The 20,676-nt window shown below is 43.8% G+C and overlaps 1 protein-coding gene across 3 annotated transcripts in view; it reads right to left on the bottom strand.

Moving 5' to 3' along the window:
* Positions 1-445: 445 nt before the first annotated feature.
* Positions 446-20,676, bottom strand: part of prkcz (protein kinase C, zeta) — a 106,179-nt gene continuing 85,948 nt past the window's right edge. For 2 of the 3 annotated variants that reach the window (XM_085780989.1, XM_085780988.1), the window contains exons 14-15: positions 12,783-12,898; positions 4,047-4,959 (exon numbers count right to left, since the gene is read on the bottom strand). In XM_085780989.1, the coding sequence (XP_085637115.1) occupies positions 4,872-4,959; positions 12,783-12,898 (204 nt within the window). In that variant the 3' untranslated portion in view covers positions 4,047-4,871. Of the gene's footprint in view, positions 4,960-12,782; positions 12,899-20,676 lie in introns of all 3 variants that reach the window. The other variant, XM_085780987.1, reaches the window with a different exon arrangement.

Raw genomic sequence — 20,676 nt, forward strand, 5'->3', positions numbered from 1 at the left:
CACACATTGTTAACAATTACAGTTAAAAAAATAAAGACAAATTTCAAATGATTTATCTGTCTTTCTGATGCTAATCATGCACACAGAGCAGTGGATGAACGTACACGCCGGCCTTCACACCGGCTCTGTGGTTGTGACTGAGCTGATGAAACCCACTAAAGACTCTGCTGCGCTGTTTTAATATTAATTTCTAGTAAACAGCTCAACTTTATTTTCTCTGTATCAACTAAACTGCACAGAGAATTGGTTTAGTGGATGAAAACTGGTTAATTGCCTTTTCCAGTCTAACAGAATGAGCTCAGTTAAGTGCTGATCAGAGGATGTGAGGATGTGCGATGCCAGCTCCCAGGCAACACACACACACACACACACACACACGCACATCTAAACTGTAGCATCTGCAAAGATTTTTTTTTGCCGCCGTCTGCAAAAAGGAAGGACCCAGTTCACGGAAAACCAGTATCATTTTTAATAATTACACATATTTACAAAGATGCGGTGAAGCAAAATGAAGCGAATCCCACCAGCAGTATGTTAAAACAAAAAAAACATGGACTAATTTGTTCAGTCTTAGCGAAAGATTCTGTTTGACTCAAGTGTGTGAACGGCCTTCACTGCTCCGTGTTGTGATTTCAAGGACTCCCAGTTCATCCATTGGTCCCGTAGAAAAATAAAAACAAAACAAAAAAGAAGTAATGTATCACCTGGTGTGCCAAAAGATTGACAAAACATGACGTTAATAAAAATGCTGCAGAGGGGGAGGAGTCTAGGGGGTTAGAGGATGAAGCTTCCTTGAATGTTGAAGTGATTTCCAGCTTCTTCGAGTGTGTGTGTGTGTGTGTGCATCGTAGTGGACTAATTGGTGACTGTGGATCTGCTTCATTATCTCTCCTCTCTCTGTTCCTTGCCTGCAGCTAATTGAGACCCTTTGACTCAGGATCATCTCATAAATCCTATTATGTGGTTTATCAAATTAGCACGGGTCAGATTTCATCAAATCACTCCCAGCCAATAGAGAGCTTTCCCTTGAAAGCGCGCAGACGTGGAGATCAACACAGCTTGTGCGAGAGGCGAGGAGTTTAATCTGTGTTGGGAGTCGATGTCGGCGCCTTTTTACCAGCACAGGAATGATCCCACATTGGTTTAAAGAGACGCAGCTTCTTGTGTATAAAGCTGGCAGTACATGAAGAGCAACAGCCTCACTCTTCCTCGTTTACAAGCGAACTCATGGATTCTTATTGTTGTCGACTGGAGGAATGAAGAAATGGTGATGGATTGAAACGGTTTGATGGATCAGAGCTGCAGAAGTGAGCAGAGCCTCCAGACCACTGACGTCAGAGTGGACCACCATGTGTCAGGCTGACTTTACACTGGCCAACTGTTTGGTGTCAGCTGCAGGTGACAAACCCTGTTCTTATAATCAATCAATCAATCAATCAATCAAATTGAGTTTTAAAAAACAATTCCTTGATGCCTTCGCTTGAGGATGTTTTACCCTTTAACATTGTGAAGACTTAATGTCTGAATTAAATATCGTCTGATGTGAGAAATACAAGCGACGTGACCAGTGTTTTCTAGTGTTAAAGAATGAGGCTTGTGGTTTGATTTCCCCTTAGCTGCTTAGCTTAAAAGGTTTCATTAGTTAAGGAAAAGAGTTAAGGCATTTGCAGCAGTGAAAGAGTTTCCATTGAGCCTGTGGATTTGCTGCCATTAGCATTCACCTGCTAATCACTTCTGGGAGAGAACTCCACCACTGTGTCCAGCAGATCAGATGTTTGAGAGTGTTTGAAACTTGGAGAAGGAGGTGATGCACTGGTGATCTGTGGGCATGAAACATCAGCACAACATTGGACCAAAAAGATCATAAAAGGCCAATAATCTGTCGACCGACTCTGAACAGTCAGACAAATGATTGACCGACACCAAACTGTATTCAAACTGACTGCTTGTTAGACTTTTATTGTGAAATCAGTTCCTCAATGGGGCTTCCTGCTTGCCATAAAGTCGGCCATGGTGTAGTTAGGTTTTACTTCTTAGTTTGGTTGTTAAGGTCTTCTGTGCAACTGACTTTAAGTGATTCCTTAAGTATATGAGCAACGTAAGGAGAGAACCTCAAATAAGAAAACACCCTTAAAGAGAAGTCTCAAGAGTCAACTCTTTTTGTTATTTCAAGGAACTTTAAGGAAAATCTTGACACGGTGTTTTGTGCAACTGTCTCCAGACTTGAAGCATTTGATAACTGATACTTGACCATTTTAAACGCTACAGATACAGTTGAGTCGGTGCTGAGTTCTGTGGAGCAGCCGTCAGGGGGAGATAAAGCCCAGACACACAGCCGATGCACATGTGGTTCTGTTTGAATTACACTGGGCGTCTGTGTACACAGATATAGTCACGTTTGTCAGCACGCTCTGGACTGAACACATGAGCTCTGTGCAGACTTGGACAGGTATGCATTTTCTGTGAATGCTGACGAGTGTTATTGCATCTTTTTCCTGGACCCGTGACCTGGCTGGTCCAGCACATCTGTTCAAGCGTGAGAGCAGTTGTTATAGGTCCAGGCCCGGTCTGCAGCGGAGTACCTGGGTCAACAGCAAAACCCCCCGTCTGGATTGTGATTGATCTTCAGTGTAAAACTTAAAGCTTCTGTCTGCGACTTTAACAAATGAAGCCAGCAGTAGCTAGACCATGTTGTGTTCGCAGGAAACAGGAGGATGCTAACTTGTGAGCAGCGTCTTCCAGCAGCCGATGCTAACTCACAGCCTCGGCGTGAGAATAGCCGTCGACCAGGAGGGCGTTCACTTTTTGATTGACAGCTGCGAGATCCCACCCCTGAGATTGGCCTTCTCTGATTGGTTAGAAGGATGAGCCTCATCGGTAACCCTCTAGCAATTATCAATGGTCTACCACTGGTATTTGAAGGAGAAAGATGATGATTTGTTATGTGGCTGGAGCTCCATGTTGAATCACCACTTCAGTTTGAGGTGAAGATGAGGTGAAGATGTTAAAACAAGTGAAGATGTTGAATGAATGAAGATGAATCTAAGTGCTTTGTTCTGCTGTGTGTAAAATAATCTTGACTCTAAAAAGGTGTGTTTGTTATTATTCAACACCACTTCTGTCACCAGTGCAACATTGTGTGTCAGTGCTCCTTGTCAGCAGAGCTGTCCATCAACCACAGGCCCGCCCCCCACAGAGGCTAAAGGAGCATTTTATATGGATCACTGGAAAGCTTCTTTTTTTAACATGACTGCACACTGAGACCGTTTCTGTCATTTCATGTGGACGTTTCTAAGTAAAGGAACAATCTTATACTTGAAGTGGCCCTCGGTCGGCTGTCGTTGCACCATGTAAAGCCAGCCTTCGGTGCGGAGATGGAAACACACAATGAGCCCAAAATAGAAATGGAGACACGTTTCCACAAGGCCGAACAAACCAACCGGTCACATGAGACCGTCGACCGGCCGCAGATGGTCACGCAGTGGCAGCTGGTGTGGAAGAATCTGAGCTCGGCCAGCAAGCCTGTGCACTGTGGAGGCCAGAGCCAATCAACGGTCCTGATATCATGTTTTCTGAAGCTGCCAGACTGTGATTGGCAGAAAGCACGCCGCGGCCTCTCCACGCCTTTATACATGTTTTTTTGTTTTTTTATCCCAAAAGCAGGACAGTGTGGACTCTGCTAGATGACATTTGAAAATGATAGTTTGGCTTTGGGAAAACTTGATGAGCAGGACACAATCTCCACTATTTAATATCTTAACATCAAACCTAATGTTAAAGGATTTCATTTCTTACTGCCACCAGTTTCTGAGATGCTGCTCTTGTGAGTCTCTAGACCAGTCAAAAACAATCAGTTCTGAACTGATGATTTGAATTGATTTGTTAAATAAGAAAAGATTCAGTCCTGGCAGGTTACTGTGCTCCACATGTATTGATTCCCCTCAAATTTTGATCGGTTTGGACCAACCCCTGGCAGAGTGTGGCCATGGCTTCAGTTGGGTGAAGAAATGTTCAATAGGAGATAAGTGCATTCAGAGACAAGGTAATTAATTTGATCTTTGAGGCACTTCTTAAATAAAAAGCCGTCTCCCACTCAGCTGTTTTCCCCCCGTTGTTTTGTGAAAATCATAAAAGATAACAAAAAGAAAAGAAGTTTGTGATTACAGATGAAAATGTGCCACTTGCGTCAATAAAAAGGCATCGTCAATTTTGGATTCACTACCTACAATATTATACACAATAATAACTTATTTTTTTTCCTTTGTCATTGTACATTCTTGTTTCGTGTGAGGCGTTGCCCCCTCCCCCCTACAAGATAGAAAGAATTTTTTTAAAAAAGAAAAGAAAAAAAAAGTGCACGTAAAATTTCAAGTTCCTCGGCAGAACTGTCATATTCATCCAGGGATGTGAGTCGGGTTGAAATTATGTGTTCATGATGGCAGGCACAGAATTAACAACAGCTCTCTGTTCAAATTACAAAGCCAGTCATGCTTTGACATGAGGATGGACATTCTGACGGGAGGAAGGAATGAAGCTGAGGGAGAGAACGAAAAAAAAGAAGAGGGGAAGACGATGTCAGGACAGGGAATGTCTTTGTAGTTCAGTGTCTTTAGTTTCCTTGTGGATACCAAGAGAGAAGAGAGAGCGGTACCCCGACAAAACAATCTCAATCGTCCAGGAGGGAAACTCTCCCGTTCTCCTGTTTGCTTTGCCTTGTTGACAGGTCCAGAGAGGGAGTTCATCCTCCATGTTGTCCTTTACTCCTCCTCCTCCTCCTGCTTGCCTTGCAGAGTTGGCTTGCGAGTGGTTTTTGGCTGAGACGGCAGCTTGGACAGACAGTAGGTGGGCGAAGGAGGAAGCTCGTCTCTCCTTCATACAGACTCTTCTGTGGATAGCAGCAGGGGGTTGATGTATTCAAATCCCTCAAACTCTGACTGGTCTATTCTCTTGATGACGTCCCTGAGGAGGGGGAGACGGAGAGAAGAATCAGAGGTGTTGTTTCAATCACAGACCCTGAGCACAATGCCATCCACAAGCACAAACAGCAGCAGCAGCAGCAGAGCACAGCGGATCAGGTTCTGAACAAAGGTGGGGACAGATTGGAGTTTCACAGCAGTGACAGAGAGAATGACTCTCCCCCTGTTTTTAGTCAAACCCCCACAACTGGTTAGTATGACAGAATAATAGGGCCATTGTAGTTTAAAACTCTGAATTTTCAAGCTGCAAATTTATATGAAAAAAAAAAGTCTCTGACATTAAAAACTCACAAATCTGCAAGAGAAGAAAAAAATCTTTTTAATGTCAGGAAGGAAATGACTCTACACTTCACAAGGAGCTCAGCCACCATAATGAAGTGGTAACATCAAGTGTTTCCTTGTTACCAAATCCAATGGAAAAGTGGAGTTTGATAAGATTTTCCACAGCAGGTATAATGAAACCGAGCCACGCCTGCCCAACCTTGTTAAGTGGAGAGATTTGTTTCTTTCCTTGATAGAAAACAAAACAAAATGAGTCAGTTTGTTTCTCATAAATCTGCTACTTTAAAGTTGAATATTCCAACTTTTACCTCCCTCTCTGTCTCCCAGGTTGTTTTTTTGACCTACAATTGCCCTAATACTCCGTCATAAGCGCTGCACTCGTCCAGCTTATTCTGTCCTGCTGCCCACTTCGATACCTGCCAGGACCCAGCGCTGATCTAACACCTGGCAGTGTTATGTACTGGGGACTGGAGTGTTGGTGCCCCACAGTGGCTGAACAGAGTGGCTAAATGTTTAAAGGAGCAGCAGTTATAATGGTGACTCTTCACTGTAAAATTGTAAAAGGGCTGAAACCTGCAGCTGAAAAAAGTCTGAGCTGACGTCTTCTCTTTTGCACAGGACCTTCACACTCTGTGACATGGCGTGGCTCTGTACATGAAGTTAGGAGGGACACAGGGAGCGCTGTGTGGACTAATCAGTGGAGAGCTCAGGCTGCTTTTTGTTTCCTGACTGTGCTGCTTCCATTAACAAAAGGCATAATCACAGGTAAATGGAGCGGAACCCCATAACTAGTGGGCTCGGAGCGGCTGGGTAAAAATAAATGTACTCCCTTAGCAACACTGCTGGCTTCTCCTCCTGCAGCAACAGGCTGTTTACTCATCTCCGTGTGCGTGTGTGCGCGTGCATGTGTGTGTGTTGGTGAGATGAGGAACTGAAGCCCAAAAAGGAGGAGGAGGCCTCTCGCTGGGGGAGGCTGAGAGGCTTTCTCCCCGCAGACACTGAGCAGAGGGGCTTTGAAGTTAAAACAATAGGTGCCTTCACTGGACTTTCCCCTGCTGTACCAGGTGGGTGGGGGTCTCACTTTAGGGGCCACCAGCAGTGTCTAACAGGTTGCAGATCCCACCCACATAGAGCGCTGTTAGGAGTGAATAAAGCGCTACACCGTCGGCTCGCCGACCGGCATACTGATGAAGCAAAAATCTTTCTCCTCCATCTGATCTCATGTGAAGTGCTCTCGCTGTCGGAGCAGGTCAACCACCAATACAACAATCACATTTAGAAAATTGTGTTTTTCTATTTTGGAGTTTCGGAGAGTACAGAGAGAGACCACAGAGAGGGACACATAAAAGAGAGGGGAGAAGGTTTGGGAGGTGACCAAAACAAACAGGGTGTTCAACCAACGTAAATGTTGCTTCTTTTTTTTTCTTTTTTCTTTTTCCCCCGGGCTCGGACGACTTGAAAGCATTACCAGATGCAGAATGAAGAGGAAAGAACAGGGACGGGACAGAGGAGGAGGGAGTGAAGTGGGAGAGACTGAACAAGCATGAGGATACCTAAAGAGGGTTTCAGTTGAAAAGAACAGACATTCTGCAGCGATATTAATCTAAGAGACCAACACGTTGGTAAAGCAGACGCTCCCTGTAGTCACAACTGATGTCCATGTTTTACCCACACCCACAGCGCTCCACCAGTGAACCACATCAACCACATAACAACCAGGACATTGAAGTAAGACAGACACAAACACAAACTGCCCCGCCTACTTGAGCAGTTTTATGATTGAAATACAATTGTGTTACAACTTCCACTAATTGCTCGTGAACATGACCGACCATGGATCCAACTCCCTGGTGTCCAAGCTGAAACCACACTGGTCACAGCTTTCTCAATAAAAACTACGATGAAAAATACTGTTGATGCTGTGATTTGATGACCTGGTTTCAGTGGCGCCGCAGCTGCTCGTATGAAGAAGAGTTTGCTCTGCTGTCTCTCGTCTCTCCTTCAGACACTGAATTATCCACTTGACCTGTTGCCCTGCTGGTAATAAACAGCAAGTTGTGTTCAGTAATGTTCAGTCTCTGTTCTCCATCATGTTGTTGTCGGAGGGATCTCCAGGATCCATGTTGACTATTTCAACATTCTTGGACATCTTCCATAAAGACATTATCCAACTTTTGATCTTGTTGTCTATATATATATTATATAACCTATATAAACACCCTGATCATTGTGAAAGTTGCCCACTTTTTTAAATTTTCATTGAGAGGGTCTTTTATAGATGAATAAATGCTTTTCCATGGTCTTTGGATGATGTTTTTTGGATGTTGTTACATTGGTCTTTATTTGTCTTGTATGAACCAATTTCTTTAGACAAAATTCATTTACATTTTGGAACCTAAAGTGTGTTGAATTAACTATTAGTAAGTCATGTCTGCTATGTACCATTAGATGTACTGACAACTAACTTTGTAGTCCTCTCATTTCTAAGTGGTTTATGCACATGTGTTTGTGAAAAGCATTTAATAATCCTAGCATAATATCCTAAATGTAAAAAGATTAAGATTAAAATGAATGAAAGACCCAAAATGCTCAAATGAGGCACTAAAGGTTTTATAGTAGTCTCTATGAACAGGGCATCACTGTCGCTGCTGCAGCTGAACTCAACCATAATAAATGACCTGTTTCCTTCAGAACAAAGGTGTTGCACCTCACAGACCATCTCTGTCTCATGGCTCTCACTCTGCTCCTCCTTTTGAACCTTTTGAATACCTTTCATAGCTGGAAAACCAAACTATCGGTCTAATTAATGAATAACAACCCATGTAAGTCAAAGTTAGCCCAACATAGCACTGCTGGTCAGAAAACCATCCAAGCAGGAATAGTGGAAACCTCCCAACAGACCAGGACAGCCACAGCTGAATCAGAAACCATCAACAAACAAATGACTGAAATTTGACCTGAAACAATGAAAATGTTTGGTCAAAAGACAAAGATCAAATCAAAGTCTGGTGCCAACATCAACAGTGTAGGAAACCACCTGACCAAACCAGAGTGGTGCTGCGGTCCTGTTACATTCAAACAACCAGCAAGGAGGCTGGAGGACTACAGTATGTTTCCCTGGGCCCTGACTGAGGCTGCCATCTTCTCAGACAGAGAGCTGGCATAGCAAAACTAAAGCCTCCCTCCCCCCTCCCCTCCCCTCCCCACGCTGGCAAGGGCCCCCAGCAATCCTGGCTTTTAATGTAGCAATGTAAATCTCTAACACGGAGGGTTTACCCTTCTCTCTCCCTACACGACTCTCGCTTCTCTTTCTTCTCGTGCCAAGCCCATCACGAGTGGGAGAGAGGGGAGACTGGAGAGCTTTTTTGCATCACCCCCTCCTAGCGGGAGTGGGCGACGTCAGCCCCTTCTCCTTGGTAACAGAGGGAAAAGAAAGGGATGGGGAGATAAAGTGCGAGACGAAGGGAGGAGGCGTGCGTCTTCTTTTGATGTGCCGTGGTGTTTGATGCCAGGTTGATATCTCCACTACTGAACTGGCATTGTGCTCCCCACCTCGTCCCCCCCCCCACTCCCTTCACTGCACAACCCAACCTCCTCCACAATTGCCTCCCCAAAAGTCTGTCAGGGACTCCCGTTGTTAAACCCTGTCACAAATGAGCTGCTATGAGCTTCAGAGCCGTCTCGCTGCAGCCCCCTTAATGAGCTGCGAGTCTCACCCACTCCGAGGCTGGTTTGAAGATCAGCATCCAGCGAGCAGCACCTTCACGTGGAGGGAGAGCCGCCGCAGCCACCCATAGACATCTGTCATGGGTGCAGAGCGTGATGGGCATTTAATAAGGCTCCAATTAACACCGGGAGCTCCTGTTGCTCCGTGCCCTGCCGTTTCGTTAACGCCGTCGTTACTGCTGCACATGTTCACGAGAGCACGGGCGGGGAGAAGCCGCGTCGGTCTCCACCCAGCTGGTGGAATAATGAACCGATGGTGATGATGATGCCACCGACAGCTTGAGTGTCACATTTTATTTTGGAGAAAGTCCTAGCTCTGCTTGACTTCCAGTCCAGAGTGAGAGGTGGTAACGCCAACTCTAACAACGTGGCAGAACTGCTTTGCCTCAGCGTGATCTGTTGTTCTCCTGTGGAGAGAGCAAAGATGTCAAACCTCACGGCTGACATATGTACCCCGACCCAGTCTGGACCCCAAGTCTTCATTACGCTTTAATGAACTGCTTTTAGATTGTCTAACAGTGTCTAGGAAGGATGGAGGCTGTTTGTTGATTGGAGCTTTCTGAAAGGTGAAGCAGAGTTTAGACTTTTTCTCTCATCTTGTCTGTTTTCATTCTTCAAATAACATCTTCTGTTATTTTTTCTTCTGTGCACAGCGAATGCCCTCAGGTCAAACTGTACGTTTCATCACGCTGAGATTAGAAAAACCAGCCTCTTGGAGGGAGATCTTTGTTCTGAAGCCCTGCTCAATGTGGACGATCAAATCAGGTACAAACACTTCGCCCTCAGATGTGGTCAGACCACATGTGATAGGACCCAGTCGGTGTCACGTACAGTGACTCCTTCAAGACACGATGTAGCCGCACTCAGATGAGACCTTTCTGGTCAGCTGCCAGACAGATGTGGAGTGATACACTGAGACCGTTGAATATGTTAGTTAAAGGGATAGTTCAACATTTTGGCAAATTGGCCCATTGCCATAATCCCTATAGCTTTAGCAGTAGGTTTGTTATCTTTAATTGTCGGTGCAAGCTATTTTTAGTACGGCGGAGCAGAGCTGCGAGCTGCTCAGAGCTACGCTACGGAGGCTAATGGGATTTCATGGTTTCCCTCATCAAACTCATCAAATACACAATCCAACAACCCAAGAGATAGTAATGGAATGTTATGAGACAGAGTTGTTTTCGAGGTAAATTCATGCAAAACTGCTGATGCGGGTACCTGTCAAGGCACTTTTTCGGCAAGCAGTCTCTGCATTTGCCTCAAAAACAATTATTATCTCATAGCGTGGTGAATGTGCAGGTCACAACTTGTCCACCAGAGTGTTTTGGAGTTGTTGGATTGTGTATTTGATGAGTTTCATGAGGGAAACCAAGAAATTCCATTAGCCTCCATAGCGTAGCTCTGAGCAGCTCGCGGCTCTGCTCCACCGTTCTAAAGATAGCTTGCACCGACGATTAAAGGTAACGAACCTACTCCTAAAACTATAGGGATTATGGCAATGTTGAACTATCCCTTTAACATGGCTGACATGAGACTGTATAACAAGTCGTTGTTTCATTAATTCAGAAACCCTTTATAGTTCATGCTTCTTCCCTCACATGTTTGTACATGGTCTTTCATAGATGGACAGGATGAAGACTACAATCAGCTTTTAATAACCAGGTTCTTGACTACTGTCTTCAAACTTTGTGATGGTGACCCCCTAATTTTTTTTTTCTCTGTGCATAATATAAACTCCCTTCAACCTAAGAAATGGTAATATCATCATGCCCTTAAATCCAAAAAATAAATTCCCTATAAATGATTGGGTACAATCCTTTTTTAATAATACTCACTACTAATGCTAAGGGCCTGAATTTTTTTTCAAGTGGTGAGGTGCATGTTGTGTTCAATTTCAGTTTAGTTTCTGCTTTTGAGCAGTGCAGCTGTTGGGAGGCTAAAACACACAAAATAAAAGCTTTGCAGAAAAACTATAAACGTTGGAGCCTGGAAAAATCAATCCAGCATGGATTTAAATGAAAATGTTGTCTTACATGAGCCCGGTAATATCTATTGGCAAGGCCTGTTAAAGCCTTATGGAATCCATTTTGTGACGGCACAAAGGAAAACAGGCTGCGCTTGTGTTTTCGTGCGGCGGATGCAGACGGTCTGCACCAGTGGAGCCTGCTCTGCGTCTGTTGTTGTGCCAGATCTCTTCAGCCTTTTCTCTTAAACGAGGACTCCTGTCAGATCCTGAAGGCTGCATGTTTGCATTAATCAAAACAATGTCCCTGATGGATAAAGACGTCAATGTTGGGAACTCGCAAGGGGGGTGGGTGGGGGTTGTTCTTCTTTATTAGATGCAGAAGTCTTCTGGGAAGATGGCACATTACCCACTGTTAGTGTGAGAATAAACGTTCCCTTTCACCCTGTGTTTGATCACGACAGGATCCACCGATCACCTGAACACATTTCACACCTGCCAAGTACGATCGCTGTCAAATCCTGTTGCAGCCTGGTGCTCTGCTTCATTCACTGATGTTGACACAAAAGAGAAGATTTAATTTGAAAAGGGGGAAAATAAACTGAACAAAAATATGAATGCAGCTCTCATTGCTCCCACAAGATCAAATTAAATATCCAGGACTTTTTTGCCAAGCTCAAAAAAGGCCTGCTTCTTTCACATTTTCTTTAGAAATGTGTTTGGATCAGAGTGTGAGCTCATCCTTCTACCTAGCAGGTGTGGCACACAGCATCATCACACAAGTGTGCCCTGGACTGCTCACTTTAACATGTGAGGTTTAGGTTATTTATTAGACACGGAGGGTATTATGTGTGTATGTATTTGTGTCTTAGATTTCCAACTGATAAAAAGGGAGAAACAAAAGTTTACATTTATATTCTGTTCAGTATATGAGAGATAAGAAATGCAATGTCCCTTATTGTTTTTCCAGTGGGTGTAAACATTTGGCACAAGCTACTGTAACACTGTCAGTGCTGTACCACACACATTAGTGCAATATGTGTGTGGCTAAAGACTGGATGACTTTGATGTCAACAGCCCAGACAGTTAAATACACACTACTGTGTTGTTTAGACTGAGCTGTTCAGAGTGCTGAGGTTACGAGACCATCACCACATTTACTTGCAGTTACTAGAAATCAGCTTGATGTTTCAGAGACCCTCCAATGAAAATCAAGTGTTTGAGTCATATCATGATCGAATATTTCCACACTGGAACCACAGTGCACCGGTGACAGGTTCAGACAACCGGGGATTAATCCATCACAAACCAAAGCCAAGTTCTGGGGCTGGGCAAACATGAAACCTGAAACCTTGTCAGTACAGAAGAGACAACTTTGTATTAACACAACCACTAACATTAAGTCAGGTAGAGCCAATTCAAACCTTAAATCTTATATCTACTGGACTAACATGTCGGATATATCTACCGGTATGCTAGTTGCCAATTTGACTGCACAGCAGCCTCCTCTGTCTGACTGAGGTTCAAACATGTGAAACACATGTTACTCTACTTTCACCTGTTGGCACAAAGTAAGCAGCTGCAGTGGGTGGGAATTTGTAACTGAGGAATGAAGAGTAGATGTGCTTCTACAACCTTTTGTGGGGAAACCAAAATAATAATGCAACATGTTAATAAACTTCAGCACACAGATCTTCATATATCTATATCTATATGAGGTGTTTTTATTAATGTGCATTGTCCTCATTAAATAAATAAATAAATAAAATAGGAAAGTGGAGTCAGTCATTCACATAATGTGTCGGCAGTGATGTGACTGAAGGAGCTGTACTCACTCATCATCTGGTGTTAGCTGCACTGGTTCATTAGTAAACTGCGTGTCGAAGTTTTCGAGGCCGTATTCATCGGAGATTTGAGGTTTGAATGGTGGCGTCACCTCTTTCTTCTCCAGCTGAGGAAGAAACAAACACATCAAATATATAGCGTGTACAACCATTGTTTTTACTTAGTGAGGGAGAACAGAGACAATGCAGAAAATACTCCCAAAGTCTGTAAACTTTTTTTTTTTTTTTGTACAATTACAGAAAACAGACTGTCTGTCACTCATTACCCAAAATATATGAAGCTGCATTCAAGTGATCACACTTCTTCTCCGTGAGCTGTCAAATCCTCATTTTTAGCAACACATGTTTAGCTCACATTTGAATTCAGCACTGCAGGAATAATGTGCAATTTTGCATCATCAAACTGGAGGTAATGAGAACTGATGCTGCAGAGTCCTGCAGAGTCTTCTTATTTGATATGATAGGATTATTCTGTCACAATTTCAAAAGACACTGCTGATGGTGAACCGTCAAAATCATAGTGAACTGTCAAACTCCAGCAGTTCATATAATTAGTCAACATTTTATTAGTGTTTTTCCTGCAGATTCCAGTTGTTAGATGAGTTATGTAGCTTGGCGCTCCATGTGACAGATCCTACTTGGGTCATCCAAACACAGTGGAAGTGTTTGGAACGGGATTTGGATCAGAGAGCCACAAAGCTAGGGAGGGGTGGACAGGAGGTTGGATGGAGGATGTGGTCTACGACAGGCTGTAGCAGACCGGCCGTCTGGTCTACGGAGGTCTTTCGCTTTACACTGTGCCCACCATTACAATACATCTCAAAGTGTGGCTTCTGACGCCTAGCAACCCTGACAACAAGTAACTTCATTTCAGAAACACTTGAGGTCTTTTTTTTTTTTTTTTTTTTACAGTTGCAGCAGTAGAAGTCGAACTGAGCCGTGACACTGTTTTTTTGCTTTCATTAGTGGCTGGTGTGAATCTTTGGATTTGCCATGAATAATCCACTAGTCTGATCCTTTGTAGCCTCAGAAATGGGACAGCCTGGTCATGCTGATGTAATGCAATCGTCAAGAAGGATGTGGCCCCTGAATTGGGACACCGGTTTGTACATGAGCACTCTGAGAAAAAGTCGAATGTTTAATTTGATGTTGGACAAATGGACACACTAATCCTAAGAAAAGGAAGAGAACATGATCAGAGCCTGTAGAAAACAGTTGTGTTCTATGCACAGCACATATAGTACTGTACATCAGGCTCTGTGGCTCTTCTCCATATGGACAGATCTGCCACGGTTAGAGACGAGCACCTTGTTGCTGCATTTCTCAGTGGCGGTGAAGACAGACAGGACTGAGGAGTGAAGAGAAAAACAACAGAATGGAAAGGGTTGAGGCAGCAGAATAATTGTGCCCGAGTGATTCAGCCAGGAGAGTTTTTGTCTGGTTTGTTTCCATGGTTTCACATCGGTCCCTCATCCTGTTAAAATGTGCACTGAGGACATTTTCTGAGAACACAATGAAGTCAGATGGGCAGAGAGAGACCACAGGTACACATCTCTGTTCTCCATGATGTTTCCTCAATCTAAGAATGTGCTACTTTAGGAGTAGCACCAGGGAGATTATAATGGAGCTCAATCAATATTGTTTTTGATGGCTAATCCGGGTCCTGCCTGATGCTGTGCGTCATGTGTATAAAACTGTTTAGTGATTAGAACAGAACAGAATAGAAATGCAAGACACAGAAAAAAGACCCATATGTTCATATATGCATGCGCTGAAATCTCAGTGTAATGTATCACTGGTATTCACTTTCTACTACTTCTACAACTACTTCTAAATAATGAAATGATGAAATAATTTTCACAGTTCTTGTTAGTGTGTGTGCTCTCATACGCTTGTCACACTTTTTTTGCTCTGCTGAAATTGACTGAAAACAATCACAGTTTTTAAGATCAATATGTTTTGCTTTTATAGTATCATCATCATCATGCCATTCACATAAAAGAGATAAAAACAACAGTGTTTTCATGTTGCTTTTGTAAGAATAACGCAATAACAGTCATGTTTATTACCAACGAGGTGCTGTGGTTATTTGAGGATAGAATGATATTTTCATAAACCTTTACTTGCCAAGAGCTGTCTCCAATGATGGGAAGCAAAGCAAGGCTAATGTTAGCGCTTTAACTGCCCCAATCTTTATGACTCTTCATCTTCTGCTCAAGTTCTGCTCAGCAAGACCTGACCAAATTCCTGATAGTGAATGACTGCTGCTCAGAGGACACAGTAAAACCTCTTGTATTGTAAAGAAGTCAAGTCAGTTTTTATTTACATAGCTCCTAATCACAAAAAAAGTACTTTTCTAGAGCAGAGCAAGACTCTTAAAGGGATAATTCAACATTTTGGCAAATTGGCCCATTGCCATAATCCTTATAGTCATAGCAGTAGGTTCGTTATCTTTAATTGTCGGTACAAGCTATTTTTAGAACGGCGGAGCGGAGCCGCGAGCTGCTCAGAGCTACGCTACGGAGGCTAATGGGATTTCTTGGTTTCCCTCATCAAACTCATCAAATACACAATCCAACAACTCCAAAACGCTCTGGTGGACAAGTTTTGACCTGCACATTCACCACGCTATGAGATAATAACGGAGCGTTACGAGACAGAGTTGTTTTAGAGGCAAATTCATGCAAAACCGCTGATGCACATTCCCGTCGGGGACAGTTTTTCAGCAAGCAGACTCTGCATTTGCCTCAAAAACGACTCTGTCTGGTAATGTTCCGTTATTATCTGAATCTGTGGTGAATGTGCAGGTCACAACTTGTCCACCAGAGCGTTTTGGAATTGTTGGATTGTGTATTTTTTTTTTTGTATATTTTTTGGCTTTTTTGCCTTTATTTGATAGCACAGTGAGATAGACAGGAAAGGGGGAGGCAGAGAGAGGGGGAATGACATGCAGGAAAGGTCTGCCCGACGCGGGACTCGAACCAGGGACGCCTGTGTTGACATGGGGCGGCCGCTATAACCACTGCGCCACGCATTGTATATTTGATGAGTTTGATTAGGGAAACCAAGAAATCCCATTAGCCTCCGTAGTGTAGCTCTGAGCAGCTCGCGGCTCTGCTCCGCTGTTCTAAAAATAGTTTGCACCGACAATTAAAGGTAGCGAACCTACTGCTAAAACTATAGGGATTATGGCAATGGGGCAATTTGCCTAAAAAAAAACAACCTCAGGAACAAGAGCAGACTCAGGGTGAGTGGCCATCTACTGTACCTCGACAGGTCAGGTTAAGGGAGCGTGAGAGAGAGAGAGAAAGAATAAGAGAGGAAATGACCATCAAACAACATGATGGCTGAGAGGCTGTCAACAAGCGACCATCACACCTCAACACGACTCATCCCACAGGAAACCACATTCAGCAGAACAGAAAACGACCCAATGGCCCCTTTAAACACAGAGCCAGTGGATTAATGAGAAAACTCATGTGAATCATATGTTCTTGTGGTTTATTTTGAACGGTTCTGACAAACAACCTGTTTTGTTGTTTGGGTGTGAACATTGTAGAACTCTATTACACACTCACCACTTGCTTTTTGTTTGTCAGTCGTTTCCTCTGTGTGTGTGTGTGTGTGTGTGTGTGTGTGTGTGTGCGTGCGTACTTAGCTCCTACACAGCTCCTGGTTCTCCTGCTGGTTTTTGTGGCAGTTTCTCTGCTTCATTAGTGTTATTGGTTCAAAGCACTTTGTGAGATCAGCTTCAAATAAACAAACACAAAGCAACTCACTTTTTCTCTTTGTATCTCTTCCTCTCGTTCCCTCATCACCAAATTGGCCCACCTTCCCCCAAACTCTCTCTATCTCGCTCTCTGTTCGCTAATTTCTTTTTCAACTTTTTCAGTGCCTACCTACTTTCCTCTGTCAGTTTCACCCCCTCACATCCTGTCTCCATCTTCCTCCTCTCCGTTTGTCTCTGTCTTACTCATTGTCAATTCTTTTATCTTTTTCACATCCCTCTCCTCTCTCCACCTACTTTCCCCAGTCTCTCTGATGTGTTGTTGGGCAGGCTGAAGCTCTGTGTGTTGGTAATGAAGTGCACTGAAGGCCAGAAACGAGCCCAGCACCTTTAGAGGCGCACACACACACACACACACACACACACACACACAAACGGGAAGTGCCCCTGAGGCCAGAGGGGCACATGAAAGAGCTAAGTGAGGCGCCAGAGCGATGCAGGAGAGCCATGGATTCTCAGATCACAGCACCTGTCAGAGTATGTATGTGCGTGCGTGTTCCACTGGCATTGCTGCTTTCGGGACAGGATTAGACGCTGCGACAGTCAGCCTGATCTGAGGCCGGCGTTAATGTGACTGGAGGAGACATACCGCAGTCAACAGATGTTGAGCCATACATCACACACTTCCATACATACTCACTTAATCACACACACCGAGTTCTCTCTCTCTCTCTCTCTCTGTGTCTCTCCATCGTGGTGTTGGAGTCACATTTCCATAAGAACAAGGAGATGAACATCAGAAGGTAGGGACTTCTGTTGGACAGTGAGACATCCCACAGAGAAACCTGCTGATGTTCACATACGCGGTGAGCTTCAGTGGACAGAGAGACGGCTGGAATGAAACCTGGTGCTGTGTGAAGCACGGCGACGTGACGACGTTAGAGCAAGGGCGCACAAGCAGCCGGACAATCCAACAGATTGTAAACAAGCAGCAGTTCACAGTTTAGCTAAGAGGAAACTGTGTGCGCACACTGAAAGAAAGTCAGGGGCTGCAAGAAGGACTGATAAATAGAGACTGTACAAGAGCAATTGATTTAAAAAGCAGACAAGTATATAACGCTCAAGATTCATGGAAAAGTCCAAAAGCATGAAACAAAATGAGGCCGGTTGTGTGGCGTGTGTGTGGCGTGTGCGTGGCGGCTGCGTGAGCGCCCTGGCTGCCTGTGCCCGACGCGTGTGTGATGCCTCCAACCTCGCGGCTGTTTTGCATGATCTAGAGATTCGGCGTCTCTTCTATTTCTCATGCGTGACATGTGGCTTCCAGCAAAAAACAGAGAAGACCTGATGATGTCATATTGACATCATACCAGCAACATCACATAAAACTGACAACTTCCACCAAAGTTTCTATGTCTAGGTGGAATCTGAAGTTGTGGCAGACGTAAAGAAAAATGAATATATATATCGTTTTAGTAGCTGTGTGTGAAAAAAGTGGCACTTTACTGACGTTTTCTATCAGAAATAAAATGGAAATAATTTTACAATGAAAAGAACCAGAAATGGACAGACTCTCTGTTGAGAGATGGAGCTGATAGTAGCAGTCAGTGTGAACACACACATGCGCTTCATTTGTAATTAATTAATTAATTTGAAGCACCTTCGAATAGAGGTGCTGCAGCTGCTCATCCGGTCAGCAGCTTAAAGGGATAGTTCAACATTTTGGCAAATTGGCCCATTGCCATAACCCCTATAATCTTATTGTTACCTTTAATTGTCGGTGCAAGCTGCTCAGAGCTACACTACGGAGGCTAATGGGATTTATTGGTTTCCCTCATCAAACTCATCAAATACACAATATAACAACTCTACAGCGCTCTCATGGACAAGTTGTGACCGGAACATTCACCACGCTATGAGATAATAACAGAACGTTACGAGACGGAGTTGTTTTCGAGACTGCTTGCCGAAAAACCGCCCCCAACGGGAACGCACATCAGTGGTTTTGCATGAATTTACTTTGAAAACAACTCCGTCTCGTAACGTTGCATTATTATCTCATAGCTTGGTGACCACTGACCAAATACACAGAGCTGTGCTGTGCAGGAGGAACTTCCTGTTGTTCATACGTGAGACACAGACGCAGCCACAACAAGGATGTCTGTTTCCCTGCCCGACTGGGATCAGAGGATCAGTGAAAGATAATTCATATTGGTGAAATCAGTACTACCCGTTTCCAAATGATTGACTCCTTCTCCGTGTTCATCAACCTGACAGTTCTCTGGCATTAAAGAACTGTGCATTTGGAGAGGGAATAAAAGAGGACAGCAGGTAAATGATATTCAAATGTGTCATCTCTTCAGAGAGAAAACTCCACGCTCCCTCAGGAACTGTCTGATGAATATTAATACGTGGTAACAACAGTAGCGGCATGCCAGGCCTGTCAGGTCTGGAGACAGGTTTCTAGTTTGAGGGCAGAGAGCGTCGCTTCTCCACCTCTCACAGCTTTGTCAACTTGTTTTCCCTCTGCGCTACATGGGAGCTTTGTCGCTGGGCTCAGGATTTCTCCCCGCTTTGATATCTTTCCCCAGTTTGCCTTTGGTGTGTACTTCACAGGCGCGGTGGCAGCACTCATTAACACACTCTGACAATTGTTTTCCTCTTTTATACCACTACACTACCTGCCATCTCACCTAATTGTCCTATGAGGGACATGGTTACAATGAGGATATTAAAAATGGCCTTAATTCATCTTAAATTAGGATTTGCTCTGGTGTCTGATAACGCAACACATTAACAGTGCAGCTTCAACAGCTTAGTAATTTTCATTTGGGAAAATTAAAAATCAGAATGTGTGTAATAAGAGCACTGTTTTCAATTTTCTTTTTTTATGGATTAAAATACAAAAACTCAGCATCACAGCTATAAATTCTATTTTCTAATAGTAAGTAATACCAGAGGAAGAGCCAAAGCTACTTGTGTTATCTGTTCTGTTACTCTACCTCAATGATATAAACAGACCAGACAAGATAAGAGCAACTCTGCTCTTTTAATGCAAAACAATTAAACCGAACCACAAACAACATTCTCCAAAATGATCATTAACCTGAACCAACATTTCTCTGAAACAGTTGAGAAAGGATTTCTTCCCGCACTCTTGTTTTAGACTACTTCCACATCAGCTAGGTGTTCCTAATAAACTGCCAACTGAGTGTAGTTTGGTAATGTAAAGACCCTTAATATTGTATGACTCGCACCCTCTTTCATGTGGTTTTCAAATAATTTTGTGCGTCAACCTCGACACACACACACGCACATGCATTTCACTGCCTGTGCTTCAGTTGGTGCGAAAATCTATGTGTGATTAGAAATTCACTTTTATTTGCCTTGTTGCTCCACAGAGGGGGGAAGGTACTTTACAGCACGCAGCAGTAGTCTACGCACAATGTCTATGACTGTATCATCCATATTTTAACACATAGACACACGCACATACACAGGGCTCCACCTCGCTCATGTGCCTGCTCAGATCGTAAATAGGAGGGTGTGTTGAGTGTGCTGTTGAGGCTCTTGAAGTTTACAGCAGACACGTATGATGGAGCCTGACAAAGGCAGTTCACAATATAGATTGACAGCTGTGCACTGTTCTCTGAGCTGATTGACATTAGATGTGGGCGTGCCGTGTTTATTCTGTGTCTGTTGTTGTTACATTAGTTCTGAACGCGCTGACAGGTTGTAAGAGTGAAGATCCAGATCGGCTGTCAGCCGCTGTCTGTCACGAAGGAGCACTCACCTGGATCTCACCGGTGACGAACTGTGTACTGGGAGTGGAAGTGGAACATGTGGAGGGATCACCTTTCACTTCACAGTTAATTTATATGACGTGAGTCATGAGATAATAGGAGTGTGCTGTTGGAGAATGTGTGAGATGTAGAAGTGTTAGATGTAAACCAAATGAATTGCGTGTATCGTAACTAAAAACCAAGTGGACTTTCATTCATGTGTCATGGTAAAGTAAGCGCATCAGTTGTGTTCCTGTTGAAATGCCTCATTGGCTTAAAGCATTGGCTTAGCCTCTACATTGTTTCATACGGTTAAGATGTGAAGCAAGGGGAGGGTATTCTGGCAAAAATGAACAAAGATGTTCCGCTGGGGGCTGGG

Source organism: Trachurus japonicus, chromosome 7, assembly GCF_045865225.1.
Source record: "Trachurus japonicus isolate A0001 chromosome 7, Traja_1.0".
NCBI lineage: Eukaryota > Metazoa > Chordata > Actinopteri > Carangiformes > Carangidae > Trachurus > Trachurus japonicus.